General features: G+C 56.0%; 1 protein-coding gene across 2 annotated transcripts in view; it reads left to right on the forward strand.

Moving 5' to 3' along the window:
* Positions 1–6: 6 nt before the first annotated feature.
* The window catches only part of CARNS1 (carnosine synthase 1), a 32036-nt gene continuing 14326 nt past the window's right edge, over positions 7–17716 (forward strand). For both annotated transcript variants that reach the window (XR_008444908.1, XM_054028122.1), the window contains exons 1-8: positions 7–88; positions 5711–5729; positions 6953–7205; positions 7640–7729; positions 13519–14006; positions 14396–14594; positions 15277–15362; positions 16228–16459. Coding sequence is in view for 1 of the 2 variants with exons in the window: in XM_054028122.1 (XP_053884097.1) it covers positions 5727–5729; positions 6953–7205; positions 7640–7729; positions 13519–14006; positions 14396–14594; positions 15277–15362; positions 16228–16459 (1351 nt within the window). In the remaining variant the exon portion in view is untranslated. The remainder of the gene's footprint in view (positions 89–5710; positions 5730–6952; positions 7206–7639; positions 7730–13518; positions 14007–14395; positions 14595–15276; positions 15363–16227; positions 16460–17716) is intronic.

Raw genomic sequence — 17716 nt, forward strand, 5'->3', positions numbered from 1 at the left:
CCGCCTGTCTTAATCCCTGGACGTCGGCAGCCGCCTCTTTCCTGCCGCCAGCTAGACGCCACCGATCGGGAGCCGCTGCTGCCCGGGGGTAGGTCAGAGCCTCCGGCCCGGCCCAGCCCTGGGGAGTTCGAGCACCACCCCCGGAGAGAGGCATCGGCCGGAGCCGCTTTGTCTGGGGGTCGCGGTGCCCCGGCTGCTGGGCTGGGGGCTGAGGGGAGCCGGGAGGGCTGATGGCAGCGGGGAGGAGCTCGGCTGGGCGCTGCGGGGAGCCGGGAGTGGGGTTGGGGGCTGCGGTCCCAGGCAGCATCCCGCACGGGGCTGCCCGGGTCGCCTCCCCAGCCCAGCCTGTTGTGAGACGGGCCGGGTGGCGGGGCGCAGGGCGGGCGCAGTGTCAGGGGGTCGGGGCTCCTGAGCTATGCCTGCGCTGGCCCCGCGGGGAGCAGGTGCAGGGCCAAGCCGGGGCTGGCGGGAGCAGTGAGCCCGGGGACTTGCGGCCTGGCAGCTTCCCAGGCCCCCCGCTGCATCCCCGGGGGCTTCCCCTCCCGCAACATCACCAGTCGCCACACTGATCCCTGGGGAGAATGTGGCGCGCAACTGCGCTGGGGTCTCTGGGGCCGATCCCCAGCTGGAGCGGACATTCTGATAGGCTGGGCCGTTTCTGGGGGGTTCTGCTCTCTCTGTGAGGTCCCTGTGCACCTCCCCTGAGCCGGGTGCATGGTTGACACAGAGATCAGCACGGATTTCAATGGCGCCTTGCTGATTGACACCAGGTGGGGATCGCCTGTGTCCATAGGGATCTGTCGCATCCAGTCACTGTGTTCCTTGCTTGTCTTTCGGTGACTGTCTATAATAACAGCACTAGAGCTGCACATAGGTGCAGATTGCATCTGGATGAAGGTGTCAAGGTTGGATAGAGGCTAGGGACAAGTCCTGGCCCCGATTCTGCCATGAACTCTGGCTAGCAGATCTCTTCCCCTGCCTCAGAGCTCTTGCGGTTGTGGGATGGGCGTGCAAACTATCACCCCACACCACTCAGCTCCACGTCCCTGTGCATTGGCTCTGGGATCGCTGAGTCACCCCCATCTCCACTGGGCCTCTAAATGTAAACACATCTCTGATCCGCAGGGGCAGCCCTGGCATGAAGAGTGACCCTGACTGACCGGGGGGTGTATTAATGAGGGATTCACTTGGAGAGCCCAGAATGGGGCTGGAAGATGCGGGCAGACAGGGCTTGGGTGGAAAATAAGTCAGTATAGCCATGCAACACTTTGTCATTACTCTCCTTGCCTTAAATCAATGTTACCCGGATGCTGCAAGCAGCATCCCTGGTCCAGGAAGCTGCCACAAAAGGGTCAACATTGAAAGTGTCCTCTGAGTTAGCAACTCATGAAATGAGTGGGACATGACATGCTTCTCGGAGTTACTGTCTGCAGATTCAGGCAAACGCTGCTGCATCGGTTACACTGGGGGTGGTTCACACAGTTTAGGGCTACTGTCTCAGGCTCTGTGCAAACTCAGGCCATTGCTGGGGTGTCATTTCTCCTCGGATCACATTTTAGAGTCTTTCTTCTCACTCACAGCAGCTGGAGACTTCTCTTTTTTAAAACAACAAGGAGTCTGGTGGCACCTTAAAGACTAACAGATTTATTTGGGCATAAGCTTTCGTGAGTAAAAACCTCACTTCTTCGGATGCATAGAGAAGTGAGGTTTTTACTCGCGAAAGCTTATGCCCAAATAAATCTGTTAGTCTTTAAGGTGCCACCAGACTCCTTGTTGTTTTTGTAGATACAGACTAACACGGCTACCCCCTGATACTTGACACCATGCAAGGCACTCTTTTTAAAATTAATTTTGGGACATTGGGGAACAATTGAGGTCTGTCATAACCCTCCCCCCACCCACACTCTGTGCTCCTGGTTAGTTCTCTGTGCTCCCCCATAGAGTGCGCTCCTGTCCCTGAGACACACTGCCTTAAATTATAATGCCTAAGCATTATCTCCTCTGTCAGAATTGGGGAAATCTTTATAACCCCAAAGGGCGATGGAAACACAGCCATTTCTTCCTAGCCCTTGGCATCAGGGTTTGTGATGATAAAAAAGGAGCTTGTTTTGAAGTCAATCTTGTGGTTTCCAAAGCTGACTAATGTCTTTAGCCATCCAGCTCCCAGAAAGCTCTCAGAAGTTAGGAGGCTTATTCCTGGCTTGACTTTGAACATCTCTAACTCCAATTCTAAATTGGATGTTCTTTAAAGTAAGGCGTTGGTTCCAATTTGATCCCCAATGCAAATTTTCTTTACAGAACAAACAAAATGCTTTTCTAGGTCAGCGTATTATTTGTATGACAGTAGCGTGTATGCGCTTCAACCGAGACTGGGGCCCTGTCGCGTCAGGTGCTGCACACGGACGTAGAGTCACCGAGGTTGGGACTCTCTTGTCACACCAGGCACTGCGCAGACACAAAATGAGAGACAACCCCTGCCGTGAAGTGCTTACAATTTAAATAAAGGATCATTATCCCTGTGTTGCAGATGGGGAAACAGAGGCACAACCATTCAGGGGCTTGCTCGAGGTCATACGGGGAAGCAGTGACAGAGCTGGGCATTGAACCCAGGTGTCCTGCGTCCTTACCCCTTCAGCACAAACCCGTCCTTCCCCGCCAGAATAATATGTCTTGTTTCCTATAATTAAACTCCAGTTCCACCAGTTATGTGAGATGAATTTGTAATCCCCTGCCCTCCTACTGCCTTGCAACCCAAACTCTGCAGCACAGGGAAGCAGGGAGGGAAAGGGACTCTAGACAAAGGGGAAAGTGTCATTGTCCCAGCGCTGGGTGACCATAGATTGGAGGGGAGGGGGAGGGGAGCCCGCACACTTGCACCCCGGGAGTGATTCCAGGTGGCGTCGGTGACATGGGAATGGGTTTGTTTGTTTGTAACATGTGGGACCAGAGTGTCAGCTGCTGCAAGTGGGCACAGACTCAAACGCTGATTTTGATGCCAGCTGGGGATCTGGCTCCATTGGCTCCGATGGACTGATGTTGATTGGCACCACACCATCACTGGCTCATTGGGCTCTGCACAGATCAAGGCTGCCCGGGACTCTGATACCAGAGCAAGAGGCACTTTAACATCCCAGCTGCTGTTGGGCAGAGGCCCATGCGGCTTCACGGGCATGGCAAGCTGTGCCACGGGCTGCCCAAGTGTCACCGAGTCAGGCCTCTGTCTAGCAGGGGAGGGCACAACCTGCCCAGGATGGGGTGTCACTGGCCCCCCGTGGTCCACTTATTGGTAGCACCTGCTCTCGCTTGGCTGGCAGGGGCCTCCAGGTGCTGTGGCACTTGGCGTGGGAGTGATTGGAAATGAGGGAAAGGCACATGGTAGGGCTGCGGGACTGCATAGGCAGAGGGGCCTGTCCTGCCTGCACAGACCAGGAGTGCGTAGAAGCGGCTGTGTGCTGGAGGGATCCTCCTGATTCCAGGCCCTGCCGCTTACTCCGATGTTGCTACGCCTGGTGGGGGTTGGGGCCGGGGCGTGCTATTCCAGCTCAGGGGTTCCCATACCATCAGAGCAATCCCAGCTCCCAAGGTGCTTTGCCTGAGGCTTCCCCCACAGCCCTGGCCTCTCACAGGCCCCAGGGAGTAAGGATGGGGAACGTAGGGCCTGGCTAGGGATGCCATGTCCATCTGGCCAGGAATCCATCCATCCATCCACATCTTGTCCTTGCTGCACTGACTGGTTCCATGGGCCCCATAGGGGAGAGGGGTAACATCTTGCCTCCCCCCCGCCCCAGCCAATCCTGTCCAGTCCCACTGGGGAGCGGACGTCTCTGCCCTGCTCCTCTCTGTTCTGCTCTGACCCCCAGCGTCCCCTCAGCCCTTTCCTGGGCAGGGGCTGTCTCTGCCCCACATTTAATTTCATGTAATCCATTTTTCATCCCTTTCCCCAGTGATTGTTTTCTCGGGCGGGGAGCAAGGGAATGAGACAGATGGAGGGAGGGAGGGGGTGCCCAGTAATGGGATTCCCACCTCCCCTGGCAGAGCTGCATGTCCCTGTTAATCCCATTGGGAGGGGAAGGGTCACCTCGGGTATGCTTGTGCCCCTGTGGGAAGCTCCGGCCGTGGCTTCTCCCCCTTACACCCTCTGAGGTGTGCTATGAGCATGGCAGGGGTCCCTCACTAGGTGCTGCGGTGCAACCATCTCTAGGATGGAGCCTGGCAGCTGTGTATAGAGGGCATGCCTTACCCTGTGCTGAGGTGCAGCTGCCTCTGGGGTGGGGCCTGGCACTGATTAACACCCCACAGTGCCACTGCACACCTGTGCAGAAGAGGCAGTGGGGAGAGACCATCTGGGACTGGTTGGGGGGGGGGAATTGAGGAGGCAGAATGGAATTGCCCAGGACATCTCAACTTGTGTCCAAATGGGACCTTTAACCCCCAGGGGACAGGGCTGTGCTATATGTCCAAAAGGAAGCATCTCATGGCACAGTGCCTCCTAGTGCTGCACTGGGGCATTGGGTGCTGGCACAGCCTGTGAGGGAAGAGCACCCCCTACTGTACTCCTTGCCCCGTTCTCTGCAGCAAAGCACCCCCACAGTGTCCCAGCTCCAGCCCAGAGCCCTGGGGGTGGTGCCTGGTGGGTGAAGGGCAGGGACAGTCTGAGAAGAGCCCCACAGTGACCCGTCAGTTGGCCCAGGAATTATACATGACAGCTCACCTGACCCTCACCGCCAGGGGCAGGAGGGAGTGCAGGGGAGAAGTTTGCCCTGGAATAGCTTTGCTGGGAAGGGCAAGGGAATGGCAGCTGCTGGAGAAAAGATAAGAAAGGAGGGATGGGCTGAGGGCCAAGGCTTGGGACTCCTGGGTTCTGTTCCTGGCTCAGGGAAGTGAGGGACGTGCTATAAATTCAGCCTCTCACGGTTCCTCCGCCCTGTCCCAAGGGAAGAGGCCAAAGCCCCAGCCCAGCCCTGCTCCCATGAGGAATGATCCTGCCTTGTCAGCTGGGTGTGACACCAGCCTCAGACACCTGGGTTCTTGGGAAAATGGTGTCCGATTCTTGGGGCCTGGGGATACTGGTTCCTCAGCAGCATCCCAGGGTCAGGGAGCTCTGAGCCAGTGGGGCTAGGCAGGGGGCCCTGTAGCCCCTGCTGAGCCAGCACTAGGGGTTTGGGGGGATTAGCTTAATCAAACTCTGTCCTCAGAGCTGGGAATGTCTCAGCTCAGTGGCTAGGAGGAACTGCACAGCGAGCAGCCGGGGCATGAGCCCAGACAGGAGGGGGCCGCCCGGCCAAACCGCCCCCATCACTGACGCTCAGAGCAGGGGCAGCTCAGCTAAAACGCCCGAAGATCACAAAGCTCACCGCTCTGCCAATGTTCCTTAATTCTGCCCCGCAGCCCCTGCTATCCCAGCGCTGGGCTCCCCGTCTCACCTCAGTCCCAAACCACAGCCCCCTGCTGTCCTAGTGCTGGCATCCTCACACAGAGCAATGCTGGTGCCCCTCAATCCTGATTCACAGCCCCTGCTATCCCAGCAGTGGTATTCAGGTATTCAGGAGTGGGCGCAGGAGCCTGACACTGGAACTGCCCTGGCTGTGTGGATGCAGTGAACACTGGAGGAGGGGTGAGCAGTGCATGGGTGGGAGATGGGGTGATAGGCTGCTCATTGCCCATGGAAACCTGCAACTGGTGCCTCTCTCTCTCTTTTTTTCTCTTGCAGCTTCTTCGCTGGCAGGATGGTGAGTTTGTCCTGCTCCTCTTCCCCATCCAGCCCCCTGCCCTGCCTTATGTCACCAAAAACCACTTCTGGGCCCTCTAGTCCTGAGTGGGAGCCAGTGTCCTCTGCCCCAGGAGCTTAGTAGAAGGATTTGGAGGCAGGGAAGTGTGTGTGTGTGTGTGGGGGGGGGGGTGTCCAGTTGGGGAGGAGGGAGGTTTGAGGCAGGCCCTGCTGTACCACTGCTAATAAAGGGGGAAATGGTGTCCGATTCCCTCAGACACGGGGAGACTCCTGCAAATTACCATAACAGTGTGGGAGTCTTCTAGCCATACTGCTGTCTGGGCACTGCTGTGGGGAAGTTTGCAGCACCAAGGTCTGGCTGGGCACTCCCAGGTACTGCTCTGGGGACGCTCACAGCACCAGGGTCTGGCTGGGCACTGCTGTGGGGAAGACCACAGCACCCAGAATCCCGGGGGCACTGCCAGGCACTGTTGTGGGGAAGCTCACAGCACTGGGGCTCTGGCTGGGCACTGCTGTGGGGAAGCTCACAGCATTGAAGCCCCAGCTGTGCTGTGCCAGGGCACTGTTGCACAACAGCTCTGGGGAGGTCTTGCAATGGGTGTGGGTGGAGAAAGAGGGGAGGCAGCAGGAGGCAGAAATCTCTCCCTTTCTCCCTACTTCTGCTCCTGCCTCCCTCCCCCAGCTCACTGACCCAGGCAGATTGATCTGTTTACAGCCTTGCTCCTCAAGCCGCTTAGCTCCAGCCCCACGTGACCCACCCCCTTTGGGGAGGAAAAAGAGATGCTTTGTTTGAAAACCCTCCCCCGCCATGGCCTCTGCTGCCTCCGGGCAGCTGGCACCTGCCTCACCCACCCTGTGGGGATTTACCCCCAGCCAGAGCCATGCTGCCCCTAAGTGGGATCCATGTCCTGGGGCACCAGCACCAGCATTCACACTCCCAACCCTGCCCCCAGGGGGATCCATGCACTGAGACACCAGGATTAACACTCCCAGCCCTGCCCCCAGGGAGATCCATGCACTGGGGCACCAGCACCAGCATTCACTCTCCCAGCCCTGCCCCCAGGGGGATCCATGCTCTGGGGCACCAGCATTCACACACCCATCCCCAGGGGGCTCCATGCCCTGGGGCACCAGGATTAACACTCCCAGCATGGCCTCCAGGGGGATCTGTGCCCCAGGGCACTAGTGCCAGGATTCACACTCCCATCCCCATTTCTTTTGCAGCTATCTCTGGATCAGATCAATGCGGATCAGCCCCTGATCCTGAAGGAGCTGGACTGGGCTGAGCAGGAGCCCCTGCCATTGCTCAGCCCCCCGTGTCCCTCCTGGCGCCAGGACGTGTCTCTGGACTGCAAGTGCTCTCCGGAGGACACCCAGGCACACGCCTGGACCACCTACTACTATGACCTGCTGCAATGTACCCTGCAGCAGGAGGGGCTGCCAGAGACAATCGACCGCACCAAAGAGCCCAGAACAGGTGCATGCCAGCCCACCCAGGGTGCCACCGCTCACATGCTGGGGCCACAGCACTACCCTACAGAAACCCCTCCTGTGGCACCAATCCAGGGGGATCTGGGAGCACAGCGCCCCCTAGTGCTGGGCTGAAAGGTGGGGCATGGCCAGGGTAAGGAGGGCAGCAGCACAGCGCCTCCTAGCACCAGGCTGGGAGATGGGGCACGGCTGGGGTATGAAGGGCAGCCGCATGGCACCCCTTAGGCTGTGGCGTTGTAAATCCTGTATAGGAGAGGCCACCCCTAGTTCCAGCACTACTGCCCTTAGTACCAGACTAGGAGATGGAGCATGGCTGGGTATGGAGGGCAGCGACATGGCACCCCTTAGCACCAAGGCCTAGAGGGCAGCACAGTGCCGTTGGTGGGAATAAGTGGTTAATTTCTCCCCTGTGTCTCTTAGGGTTCAGCTCGGGGGATGTGACCATCTGCATCCTGGGATCCCCGACCTCGTACCTGTCTGTGCTGCTGGAGGGCAGCTCCCAGTGCCCAGGTGAGTGCCACATCCTATATCCCTGCCCTGCCCATGCGCTGTGAGTTTCCCCCTTCCCCTAAATCAAGGAATGGGTGGGAATTCGGTGCCCCATTTGCCCTGAATACCCAGGCTGACATGCTCAGTTGGGACCAACCCTGGCACAGCGCAGGGGACTGTAATAAAACAGGATGTTACAGTGTTATCACAGAAACCCAAAATCATAGAAGAATCATAGAAGTGTAGGACTGGAAGGGACCTCAGTAGATCATCTAGTCTAGGCCCCTGCACTCACAGCAGGACTAATAACTAGACCGTTCCTGACAGGTGTTTGTCTAACCTGCTCTTAAAAATCTCCAATGACGGAGATTCCACCACCTCCCTAGGCAATTTGTTCCAGTGCTTAACTACCCTGACAGTTAGGAAGTTTTTCCTAAACCACGCTTGCTACAATTTAAGCCCATTGTTTCTTGTCCTATCCAAGGTTAAGGAGAATAAGTTTTTTACCCTTCTTCTTGTAACAACCTATTATTTGCTTGAAAATGTCAGTGTGATGGGTCCCCCCAGCCCCGCCCCTTCCGGGGTGCCACCTGATGTACTGGGTACCACTGAGCTCGCCTGACCCACCAGCCTGGCCTCCCTTACTGTCCTGCTGAGCCAGGCCCTGAAGCCTCCTCCAGCACACACACCGGTAGGGAAACACCCAGCTGCAGAAAAACACAGATGCTGAGATCAGCTCTGCATGGGAAAGCTCAGCTAGGGAATTGCCCAGCACTCAAGTGCACACCCAAAATTGTATTGTCGTGTCCTGCACACAGAACTGTGTAACGTAAGTGTAATGCCAACAGACCCCAGTCATCAGCAGGTGGGATCAAACCTGGGAAGCTTAGGGCATGAGCCTCTACTGCATGAACTAAACTGGCTGTTAGCTAAGACTGTAGAGCAGACTCAATAATTGCTCTCTAAGTGGTCTCAAGTGTCACTACAGAACACCACACCCAGGAGGTGTGTGGGTTACATAAGCTCATTGAAATTTGCCCCCTCCCTCACTGTGGAGGAAGATCTGCACAGCTTTTTCCCCCCAGTTATGAATTCAACAAACTGGTTTCAGAGAAAACAAAAACAAGTTTATTAACTACAAAAGATAGATTTTAAGTGATTATAAGGGATAGCAAACAGATCAAAGCAGATTACCAAGCAAATAAAACAAATGTAAGCTAAGCTTCAGATACTAAATAAACTGGTTACAAGTAATAATTTCCTCACCAAGTATCAGGGGGGTAGCGGTCTTAGTCTGTATCCACAAAAACAACATGGAGTCCAGTGTCACCTTAAAGACTAACATTTATTTGGGCATAAGCTTTCGTGGGTAAAAGTCCACTCCATGCATCTGAAGAATGTTGTTTTAGGCAGATTGCAGAAATTCTTGAAGGTGAGCTGCTCTTGCTTGCAGCTTAAAACTCCAGGTATCTCTTTCACAGGCCAGATACCTTTCCAGCCTGGGCTCAGTCCTTCTCCCCCACTCAGTCTTTTTTTCTTAGATCTTAAACAGCAGTCATCCTGGGTGGGAATTCAGTGAAGAACCACCCTGAGTATATCACTCCCCTGCCTTAAATAGGTTTTACATATGGCAGGAATCTACCACCCCCCAGTGGAAAAATACTGGTATTCTATCATGGAATCCAGTACCAGATGACTTGATCACATGACCCTGCAGTGTCAAAGCAGCTATGAGTCAGAGGTTGTTTGTAGTGTCCCCAGGAAGACTTCTCTGTGGGTGATAAACATCTTCTGAGACCTATTGTTCTTTCTAATGGCTTTTCCTCACAGGGAGCCAGCTAGACTGATTGTATTCTGTCTGGTGGGCATTCCCCAGGTGCAAACACTTTTGTAGTACAGACGTATAGTCAATATTCCTAACTTCAGATACAAAAATGATACTTGCATACAAATAGGATAATCATATGCAGTACATCATAACCTTTCCAATGATATCTCACATGACCCATCTTGCATAAAACACATCTTAGTTATGCCATACCCATACCATAACAATATCTCTATGAAGAATATAGGGTGCAGTGTCACAGTCAGAATTCAGCTCAGTTTCTAGCATCACATCCTGACCACCATCCCCTGATCCTAACTCTGCCCCTTATAACCTGCCTGCTAACCCCCAATCTACATTGGGAGCAGAGTCAAGGTATAGGGACAGTAGAATAATAACCAAGACATTTATTAATTGACTTTTTGATGTGTTCCTTGAACCTTCCAATTTCCTGACTTTCCAACTTAAAAAAAAAAATTGAACTACAATGTTCTAATAACACCATTTAAATCAACTGGAGCTATTTACCATCCAAATTCTGGGTTAGCAACATTTTTTAAACTAGGAATTTCCTTATTTGTTGTTTGGTTTATGAAAGGAAACAAAGGCTCTTCATTAGGGCTGTGTGAATAACAAATTTATCCATTCGCTGGCTGGTCTGGAAAAAAAGTCTGAAACATTCAATAAACTAATATATATATATACAAAATTTAGTTTGGGGCTGAATGAAACATTTAATTTGAGTTTGAACATTTTTAAGAAAATCAAAGTACGTTTCTGAGCAAAAAGTGATGTAATAAAAAAAAATCAAAACATTTTGATTATTTTGGAATTTTGAGCAGGGGAGGGAAGATTTTTGACCAAAACAATTAGGTGAATTTAACACATCTGCAAAATGTCGACCCAAATCTGCATTTTTGGCTGAAAAAATTTGCAGCCGAAACAGTTTGTCCAGTTGTACTCTTAAGTGTTACACATTTTGTTAGGCAGCAGCAGAAATAAGCACCAATGTGTCTGGGGCGGTGCGCTTGGGATAAATGCCAAAGGAAAAATATATATTACCCTTTATAATTGGGCATATAAACCAGTATGTGCATGTACACGCACACGTGGGAAGATTAGGGTGTAAAAATCAGGTCAGAAAAAAGTCATGGCTGCACTGTTTGCAAGGGGAGGGGTTCTAGGGAAATATATACAGGAGAGGTATGCAAATGGATGCTCTGTCCCTTAACTGCAATTTGCAAACTGTGCGAGCGTGGAGGAGAGTTTATCCCCTCAAGAGGGGAATCCTGACTCCAGCTCCTCTGCCTGCCCCTGTGGAGCTTATAGACTCTGCAGGTCCAGAGAGGCTCCAAAGGGGAAGCGCTTAATGCCAGGTTCTCTCTATTCAAATGGCACTTCTGAGTCAGCAAGGACCTATTCCAGGGGTGCATCCACAGCCCTCAGAGATACATGTTAATCTGCCTGAGAAAATATTCCCACTGGCTGCACAGGGCAGCTCCTTCTCCCCCTTGGGTGCCTCACTTCCTGATTTCTCTTTTCCCCCCCCCCAAGCAGGGCCCAGTGATCTGGATTATGAGGAGGTTCCTAGCCCTGGGGGCACTGCAGACAGGGACATGGCTGACACAGGTCTGCTCCCCATCTGAGTTGGGGCAGCCGCTCTACGTGAGACCCAGCCAAGGGCCCTGGAGCAAGTAGCGCTTGCCTATAAAGTTTGCCTGATACTTTCCATTCTAAGACCCTGTTTTCAGTTGCAGAACTTTTCCATGCTGGGTGTGTGCTTCAGGCTGTTTTTTTGGGGGGGGGCGGAAATTTCAGCTCAAACGGTTTAGCCGTTTCTAGGGGGGGTGGGGGAACAAGTTGTGAAAAAATAATTCTTCCTACCATTTCTCTGAAATGCTCTAGCCCCCCACCCCCAGTTTTGGAGCTTGGACTAGAAATGCGAAGGGGAGGGCGGGGGGGCAGGTCGCCCTGGTGTCAGGGACTTGCCTTTTGCTGGCCCTGTGGGAAGGCAACCAAATTTGGCCAAGTTATCAGCCTTTGAAAAATCAGAGTGTGCATGTGCTCAGGAAGGATTTGGGCAGCTAAATCCTCTGAGGACTCTGTCCTCGCTTAGCATCCCTATCCCGTCCACTCCGAGAGCAGGCCAGGCTGCAAGTGTGTCAGCCCCACAGAGCGACTGGGCATGCTCCAGCCTAGGGATGCAGGGGCTGAGCGGGACTTTCCCAGCCATTGCTGCTCCTGGCTGTGGTGGTGCCGGGCACCAGAACTGAGAGCAGGGGGACTCTCTCTCCTGCGCTCTCAATGACGAACCCTGCCCCCCAGTAGCAGGGGAGGAGGAAACAACTGACTGGAATCAAAGTGGGGAGGAGCAGGGCAAGGGCAGCATAGGGGGAGAGGTGGTCAGAGGAAGCAGAGGGTGTTTAGGATCAGAGGGGGCTGGTGGGTATATAGGCCAGAGAGTGGGGGGTAATGGATAGGAGCAAAGGAGGGGTGGACATGGGCAGGGGATGGATAAGTGTAGACGGGGAGTAGTCTGTTTGTGGGGGTGGCTAGAGGGAGGGGAAAGGGGAGAGGCTGGTGTGTGTGTGTGTGTGTGTGTATGTGCTGGGGACAGATCAGACAGAGGGAGGGGGAGGGGCTGGTATGTGGGGGGTGGGGGAGGAGCCAGTGTGTATGAGGGGTGGATGGAGAAAAGATGGTGTATGGGGAGGGAGAGGGGCTGATATGTGGGGGCTGAGAGGGGGGAGGAGCTGGTGTGTGGGGGGATGGATTGGAGCAGAGGGGAATGGGGAAGCAGGAGCAAGCGTAACCCTTGTCTGGCTGTCCCTAGCTCTCTGTGCAGGCTGAAGATTGTTGTTACGCCCCTGACTGGCTCTGGCTCTGCGCTTGGGGCTGTCCCAGCCTCTCCTCTCAGCCGTAACCTTCTCCTAGCAAGGTCCCTGGGCTGAAGGACTCCAGCCTGGGCCCGAGTGGAGGGCTGCCAGCAGTTGTTCCACATTCCTGGCACTCTCTTGCCTGGTCTCCCTCGCTGGGTGCTGGGAACTGGAGCCTAGCAGCTCAAGTTTCCCTTTGGCCCTGGGATGATTCCTGCCTTTGTTAAAGCCGCTTACCCTTGACAGGAAGCCGGAGCCCGAGGTGGGAGCTCTGTGGGGAAATACAATTAGCAGCTCAGCCCCATCAGTCATTGATAAGGAGAGCTCCAAGGTCCTTCTTTGCTCGCTGGGGAGAATCCAGCTGCTTGACACAAGCTGTCCAGGGGGTCCCTCTCATGGCCCTGCAGCGCAGCCACCTTTGGGGTATGGCAGTTGTTGAGCCACCCTACAGCAGGACAAGAGCCGCAGGGGAAGCCTAGAATGCAATGAAGAGAGTTTGACTCCTCCGTGCCGGGCCAGGTGGCATGTCGGAGCGCCACAAGTGGTTAAAGATCTTGGTTTGTGTCTCTTATTTAAGGTGGCACCAGCACCAGGAGCACAGTGCACCCTAGTGGGAGTTAGTGCTGAGTCCAAGGGGAGAGTGCCCCCCACTCACTACAGTATAGCGCCCCCTAGTACTTCACTAGGGCATAGACTGCAAAGGCAGAGCGCCCCCTATTGAGCACCCTGCCCTGCTTCCTGCAGCATAGTGTCCCATAATACTATGCTGGGGTGCTGGAGCATTGGGACAGCAGTGAGTGCATGGGGAGAGCACCCCCTACTGAGCTCCCAAGTACAAAACAGGCCGGCACTTCCTACCTTTTGAGGTGTAGGGAGAGGAGAGGAAATCCCAGTAGAGGAAAGTCAGTTAATTGCTGTATAAATAGCAGCTCTCTGGCTTTCTGATTGGCTGCTGGTGATGTAATGGTAACAGACTGTCCTCCTCTCTGCCCCCTCGTCCTTGCTCTCCCCCTTTCTTCACCCCGGACCTCCCACTTCCACATTTCTCTGTATCCCCTTGCCCTTCCCCATCTCTCCACATCTCCTTCCCTCCCCACCCCACCCAGGTAATATGCTGCTGTGCCTGTCACCCAGCTGGCTGGCCAAGGTGCCCTCTGAGCAGCACCCTGGCGAGTCGTCCTTGCTGGTCTCCAAGGCTGTCTCCTTCGAGCTGGGTGGGCGCACGTGCCTGGACGAGTTCTCGCCCCCGCGCCGCGTCACCTACTTCATGGGCTCCTTCGGGCCATGCAAGGATCACGGGCAGTCAGCGGGGGAGTTGGCGCGCGACCTGGATTGCCCCACGGGGGGCTCGGGGGAGCTGGCCCGCCTGCTGGAGGACAAGCTGCTGACGCGCCAGCTGCTGGACCAGCGGGCCCAGGTGGGGGTACCACTCACGCTGGCCTTCACCTTCAAGCGGCTGCGCCCACTACGGGACGTCACCACTGAGCGCTCCGTCCGCATGGTGGAGCTCAGCGGCAAGGAGGGCCAGGAGAACCTCATCCAGGAGGAGATCGAGGCCTTCCTGCAGGGCAGTGCCATGGAGCCCTACAGCCAGGTGAGCCTGCCGGGGTGGGCGGGGGGGCAGAGCCCTGCAGCCAAGTAGGTCTGCCGGGTTGGCATGGGGCTGCAGTCAGGTGAGCCTGCTGGGGGCGAGGGAAGGGGGCAGGGCCCTACCTGCAGGTGAGTCTGTTGGGGGTGGAGCATACAGCCAGGAGTCGGGGGAACCCCTACAGTCAGGTGAGCCTGTGGGGAGACGGGACCCACAGCCAGAAAGGGAGGTCTATAGGGGGCCCTTCAGCTGAGGATGGGGGCACTGTAAGAGGGGGAGATCCATGGGGAAGGGAGAGAGGGAAGCCCTATGGGTAGGGATGTGGAGGCCTAGTGCTGGGGGCACTAGATGTGCCTGGTTGGCCCCACTCAGCAGTGTGCTGTCGTCCCCTGCAGGTGGTGGTGAAGCCATCAGGCTGGCGCTGGAGTGGGGCCCATGCTGTGACCTTCCATGCCAAGGTGGAGCAGGCTGCCGTGCTCCAAGCCGTGCTGGCACTGCTGGAGAGCCTGGAGGAGGAGGAGAGCGCCCTGCTGGAGGCCTTCATCCCCACCGCCTGCCTCACCCAGCCTGAATCCCCCAACAGCACCTCCCCAAGTAAGGGACCCCCCTGGCCAGAGAGGCTCACGCCTCATCACCTGTCCCTGCAGCTGTCACGATGCACTGAGCCCAACCCCCATCCCCACCGTGGCCCAGCCTTTGGAGATGGCACCATGGGAAGATGGCAAGATCTGGGAAAAACCAGGATGCAGTTGGGTTAGCTTGGGACACGAGGAGGGAAGGGGCGTGTGCCATATTGGGAATCCCACAATCTCCTGGGGTGGCTGCCACTGCCATATTGCCCCGGGGTAGGGGGAGCCGCTGTCATACTGGAATCCCAGAATCCCCTGGGGCAGTGGGGGACAGCTGCCATACATTCAGTGGGTGGTGGCCCTACCGCAATCCCAGAATCCCTCAGGACGGAGGGCACCACTCTGTGCAGCTGATTTGCATGAATCCCGATGCCATTTCTTTCTCTGCCCCCCTTGCTGCTTCTTTCCATCTCCTTCCACCCCCCTCCATTCCTCCGCCCTTCATTTTTCTCTTCTGTCCCCTCCATACCTTCCCTTTGTTTTCTACACCCCATCTCTTTTTTTCTCTCCTCTCTCCATCCCCACATTTCTTTCTCCATCTCTCTCTCTCTGTCCCCCATTTCCCTATCTATCTGTCTTTCTCTCCCCTCTCTCCCTCTTTTCTTTCCTGCCTCTCTGACCCTTCCTCCTGACCTCACCCCTCCCAGGCAGCACATCTCCGAGGCCTGACCTGGCGATCCGGATCTGCACTGTCGTCTGCAGATCCTGGGGTGACCAGCCTCTGCTGAGCCAGGTAATGGGGCAGCCGTGAATACGTGCCCCTCACCCCGCCCTGCCAATGCAGCTGGCTGGTTCCCGCGCCCCCACTTAGCCTCAGAATAGGGCAATGGTTGATACGGTGAAAAGCCGGTGATCACTCATGCCCTGACCAGAGACAATCACAGCAGCAGCCCTGGGTGTAAGCAAATGTAGTATGGGACCTTTCCCCTCTAGGGGGTGCCGGCTCTGATCCAGGCCAAAGAGGGTGGGACTGGCTAGCTGGGAAGGGCGCGGAATGGGATATGATATTTTTCACCTCTAGGGAGCACCATCTCCAATCTGGTCCAAGGGTGGGGGGGAATGCCTGTCTCAGAGGACAGGGAATGGGGCACGGGGCCTTTCCTCTTTAGGGGGTGCTGGCTCCGATCTGGCCCAGGTGAGCGACTGGCTGGCTCAGGGCAATGGGTAAAGTTATATGGAATCTTTCATGACTAACTTGGTCCAAAAAACAATGTATTTAATTTGATGGGCAAAAATCTCAAAATGAAAAACCTTATCATCATTGTCACTTGTGACCTTTGAACCCAGGCCAGGTGGGGGTCAAAGGTCATAAGCTCACCTTTATCCTCCTGTCTGCAGAGTGTGCCACTGGCTTTGGGCTGGGTTTATTTTGTCTCATGTTCCCCCTCCACCCACCCTTGCACATGGTACATTCCATTTCCTGAGCAGGAGGAAAGAGCCTCAGCCAATCAGGGCTCTTGGAACAGTGAGGCAAGCGAAGGATCTGATTGGTTAGCACCAAGCTTGTTCACTCGATGACCTCACAGTCAGCTCCCACTGCGTGTGGTGGCGGGGGGGAGGTGCGGGGTTTTCATGGTTTCGGGTTTTGTCCCCCCCAGATTGTGTGCGGCGTGGGACGGGCTGATAAGCCCCTGAAGCACCAGGCCATGGTGCCCCAGAGCCTGGAGAGCGGCCTGCGGCAGCAGGGGGTGACAGATGAGGCCCAGCTCGCGGCCATCCATGCCCAGGTCAAGCACAAGGCCGAGGCCGCCATGACGGCCTTCCTGGAGATGGAGGCGGGGCTGTCGGTGGAGCAGCGGGGCGGCCCACGGGCCCAGACTGATGTGATTGGTGAGCTGCCCTGTCAATCATTTCCATTAACTATTTATGGGGAGTCACAGATTCACAGGGACTCGCTCATTATTAGGGTTACCATTCGTCCGGATTCCCCCGGACATGTCCGGCTTTTTCGGGTTAAAAATAGCGTCCGGGGGGAATTTGTCAATGTCCGGACTTCCCCTCCTCTCCCTCCCCCCCCCATGCAGAGCGTGCGCGCACTTACAAAGCAGCCGGTGCTCCAAAAGCCAGAGCCAGAGCCCTGCTTGCACTTCCCCCTCCTCCCTCCTGAAACTTGACACCACTCCCCTCCTCTCCCTCCCTCCCTGCACTCACAGATCGCCGGCTGTTCGTCTGGAGCTCCGAGCCTGCTCCCCTCCCCCGCTGTCGAGCGCACTGCTCTGCAGCACAGTAAGGGGGCCGGGGGGCAGAGAAGCGGCAGGGAGGTTCGGGGGGGGGTAGTCAAGAGACAGGGAGCAGGGGGGAGGGTTGAATGGGTCAGGGAGTTCGGGGGGGGCTGTCTGGGGGTTGGGGGTGTAAGGTTTTGGGTAGTCAGGGTACAGGTGGGGGGGTCTCAGGAGGGGGCAGTTAGGGGACAAGGAGCGGGGGGGATGTTTGGGAGTTCTGGGGGGGGCTGTCTGGGGGTTGGGGGTGTAAGGTTTTGGGTAGTCAGGATACAGGTGGGGGGGGGTCTCAGGAGGGGGCAGTTAGGGGACAAGGAACAGGGAGGCTTAGGTAGGGGGTGGGGTTCTGGAGGGCAGTTAGGAGCAGGGGTCCCAGGAGGGGGCAGTCAGGGGACAAGGAGTGGGGGGGAGGGTTGGGGGTTCTGAGGGGGCAGGAAGTGGGAGGGAGTGGAAGGGGCAGGGGCGGGGCTAGGACAGGACGGGGGCGGGGCTAGGGCGGGGCTCCTCCCGTCCTCTTTTTTGATTGTTGAAATATGGTAACCCTACTCATTATTCATCTGGCCAGGGAGGATCCAGAGCAGAGGCTCCCTCCCAGTGCACCCCCCAATGGGCGGTGTAGGGCAAAGCTGGCTGTGTTGCCTCAGCCCCAGCAGAGACCCTCCCCCTTGCAGGCCAAAGTTGCCCTCGACTGCCCCAGCCCGAAGAGCCTGGCCGGGGTAGGGACCGGGCCCTAGTTCTTTGGCCCATGGTTTGTTAAAGGCAGGACCAGGGGAGGATGGCACCTTCATGGGCAGGGATTCACTGACCAGTTGGGACCTTCTGAAAGACCTGTAGCCACACGTGCATGTCCAGAGCAGGGGCCCATCTA

The sequence above is a fragment of the Malaclemys terrapin genome, chromosome 4, assembly GCF_027887155.1.
Source record: "Malaclemys terrapin pileata isolate rMalTer1 chromosome 4, rMalTer1.hap1, whole genome shotgun sequence".
Taxonomy (NCBI): domain Eukaryota; kingdom Metazoa; phylum Chordata; order Testudines; family Emydidae; genus Malaclemys; species Malaclemys terrapin.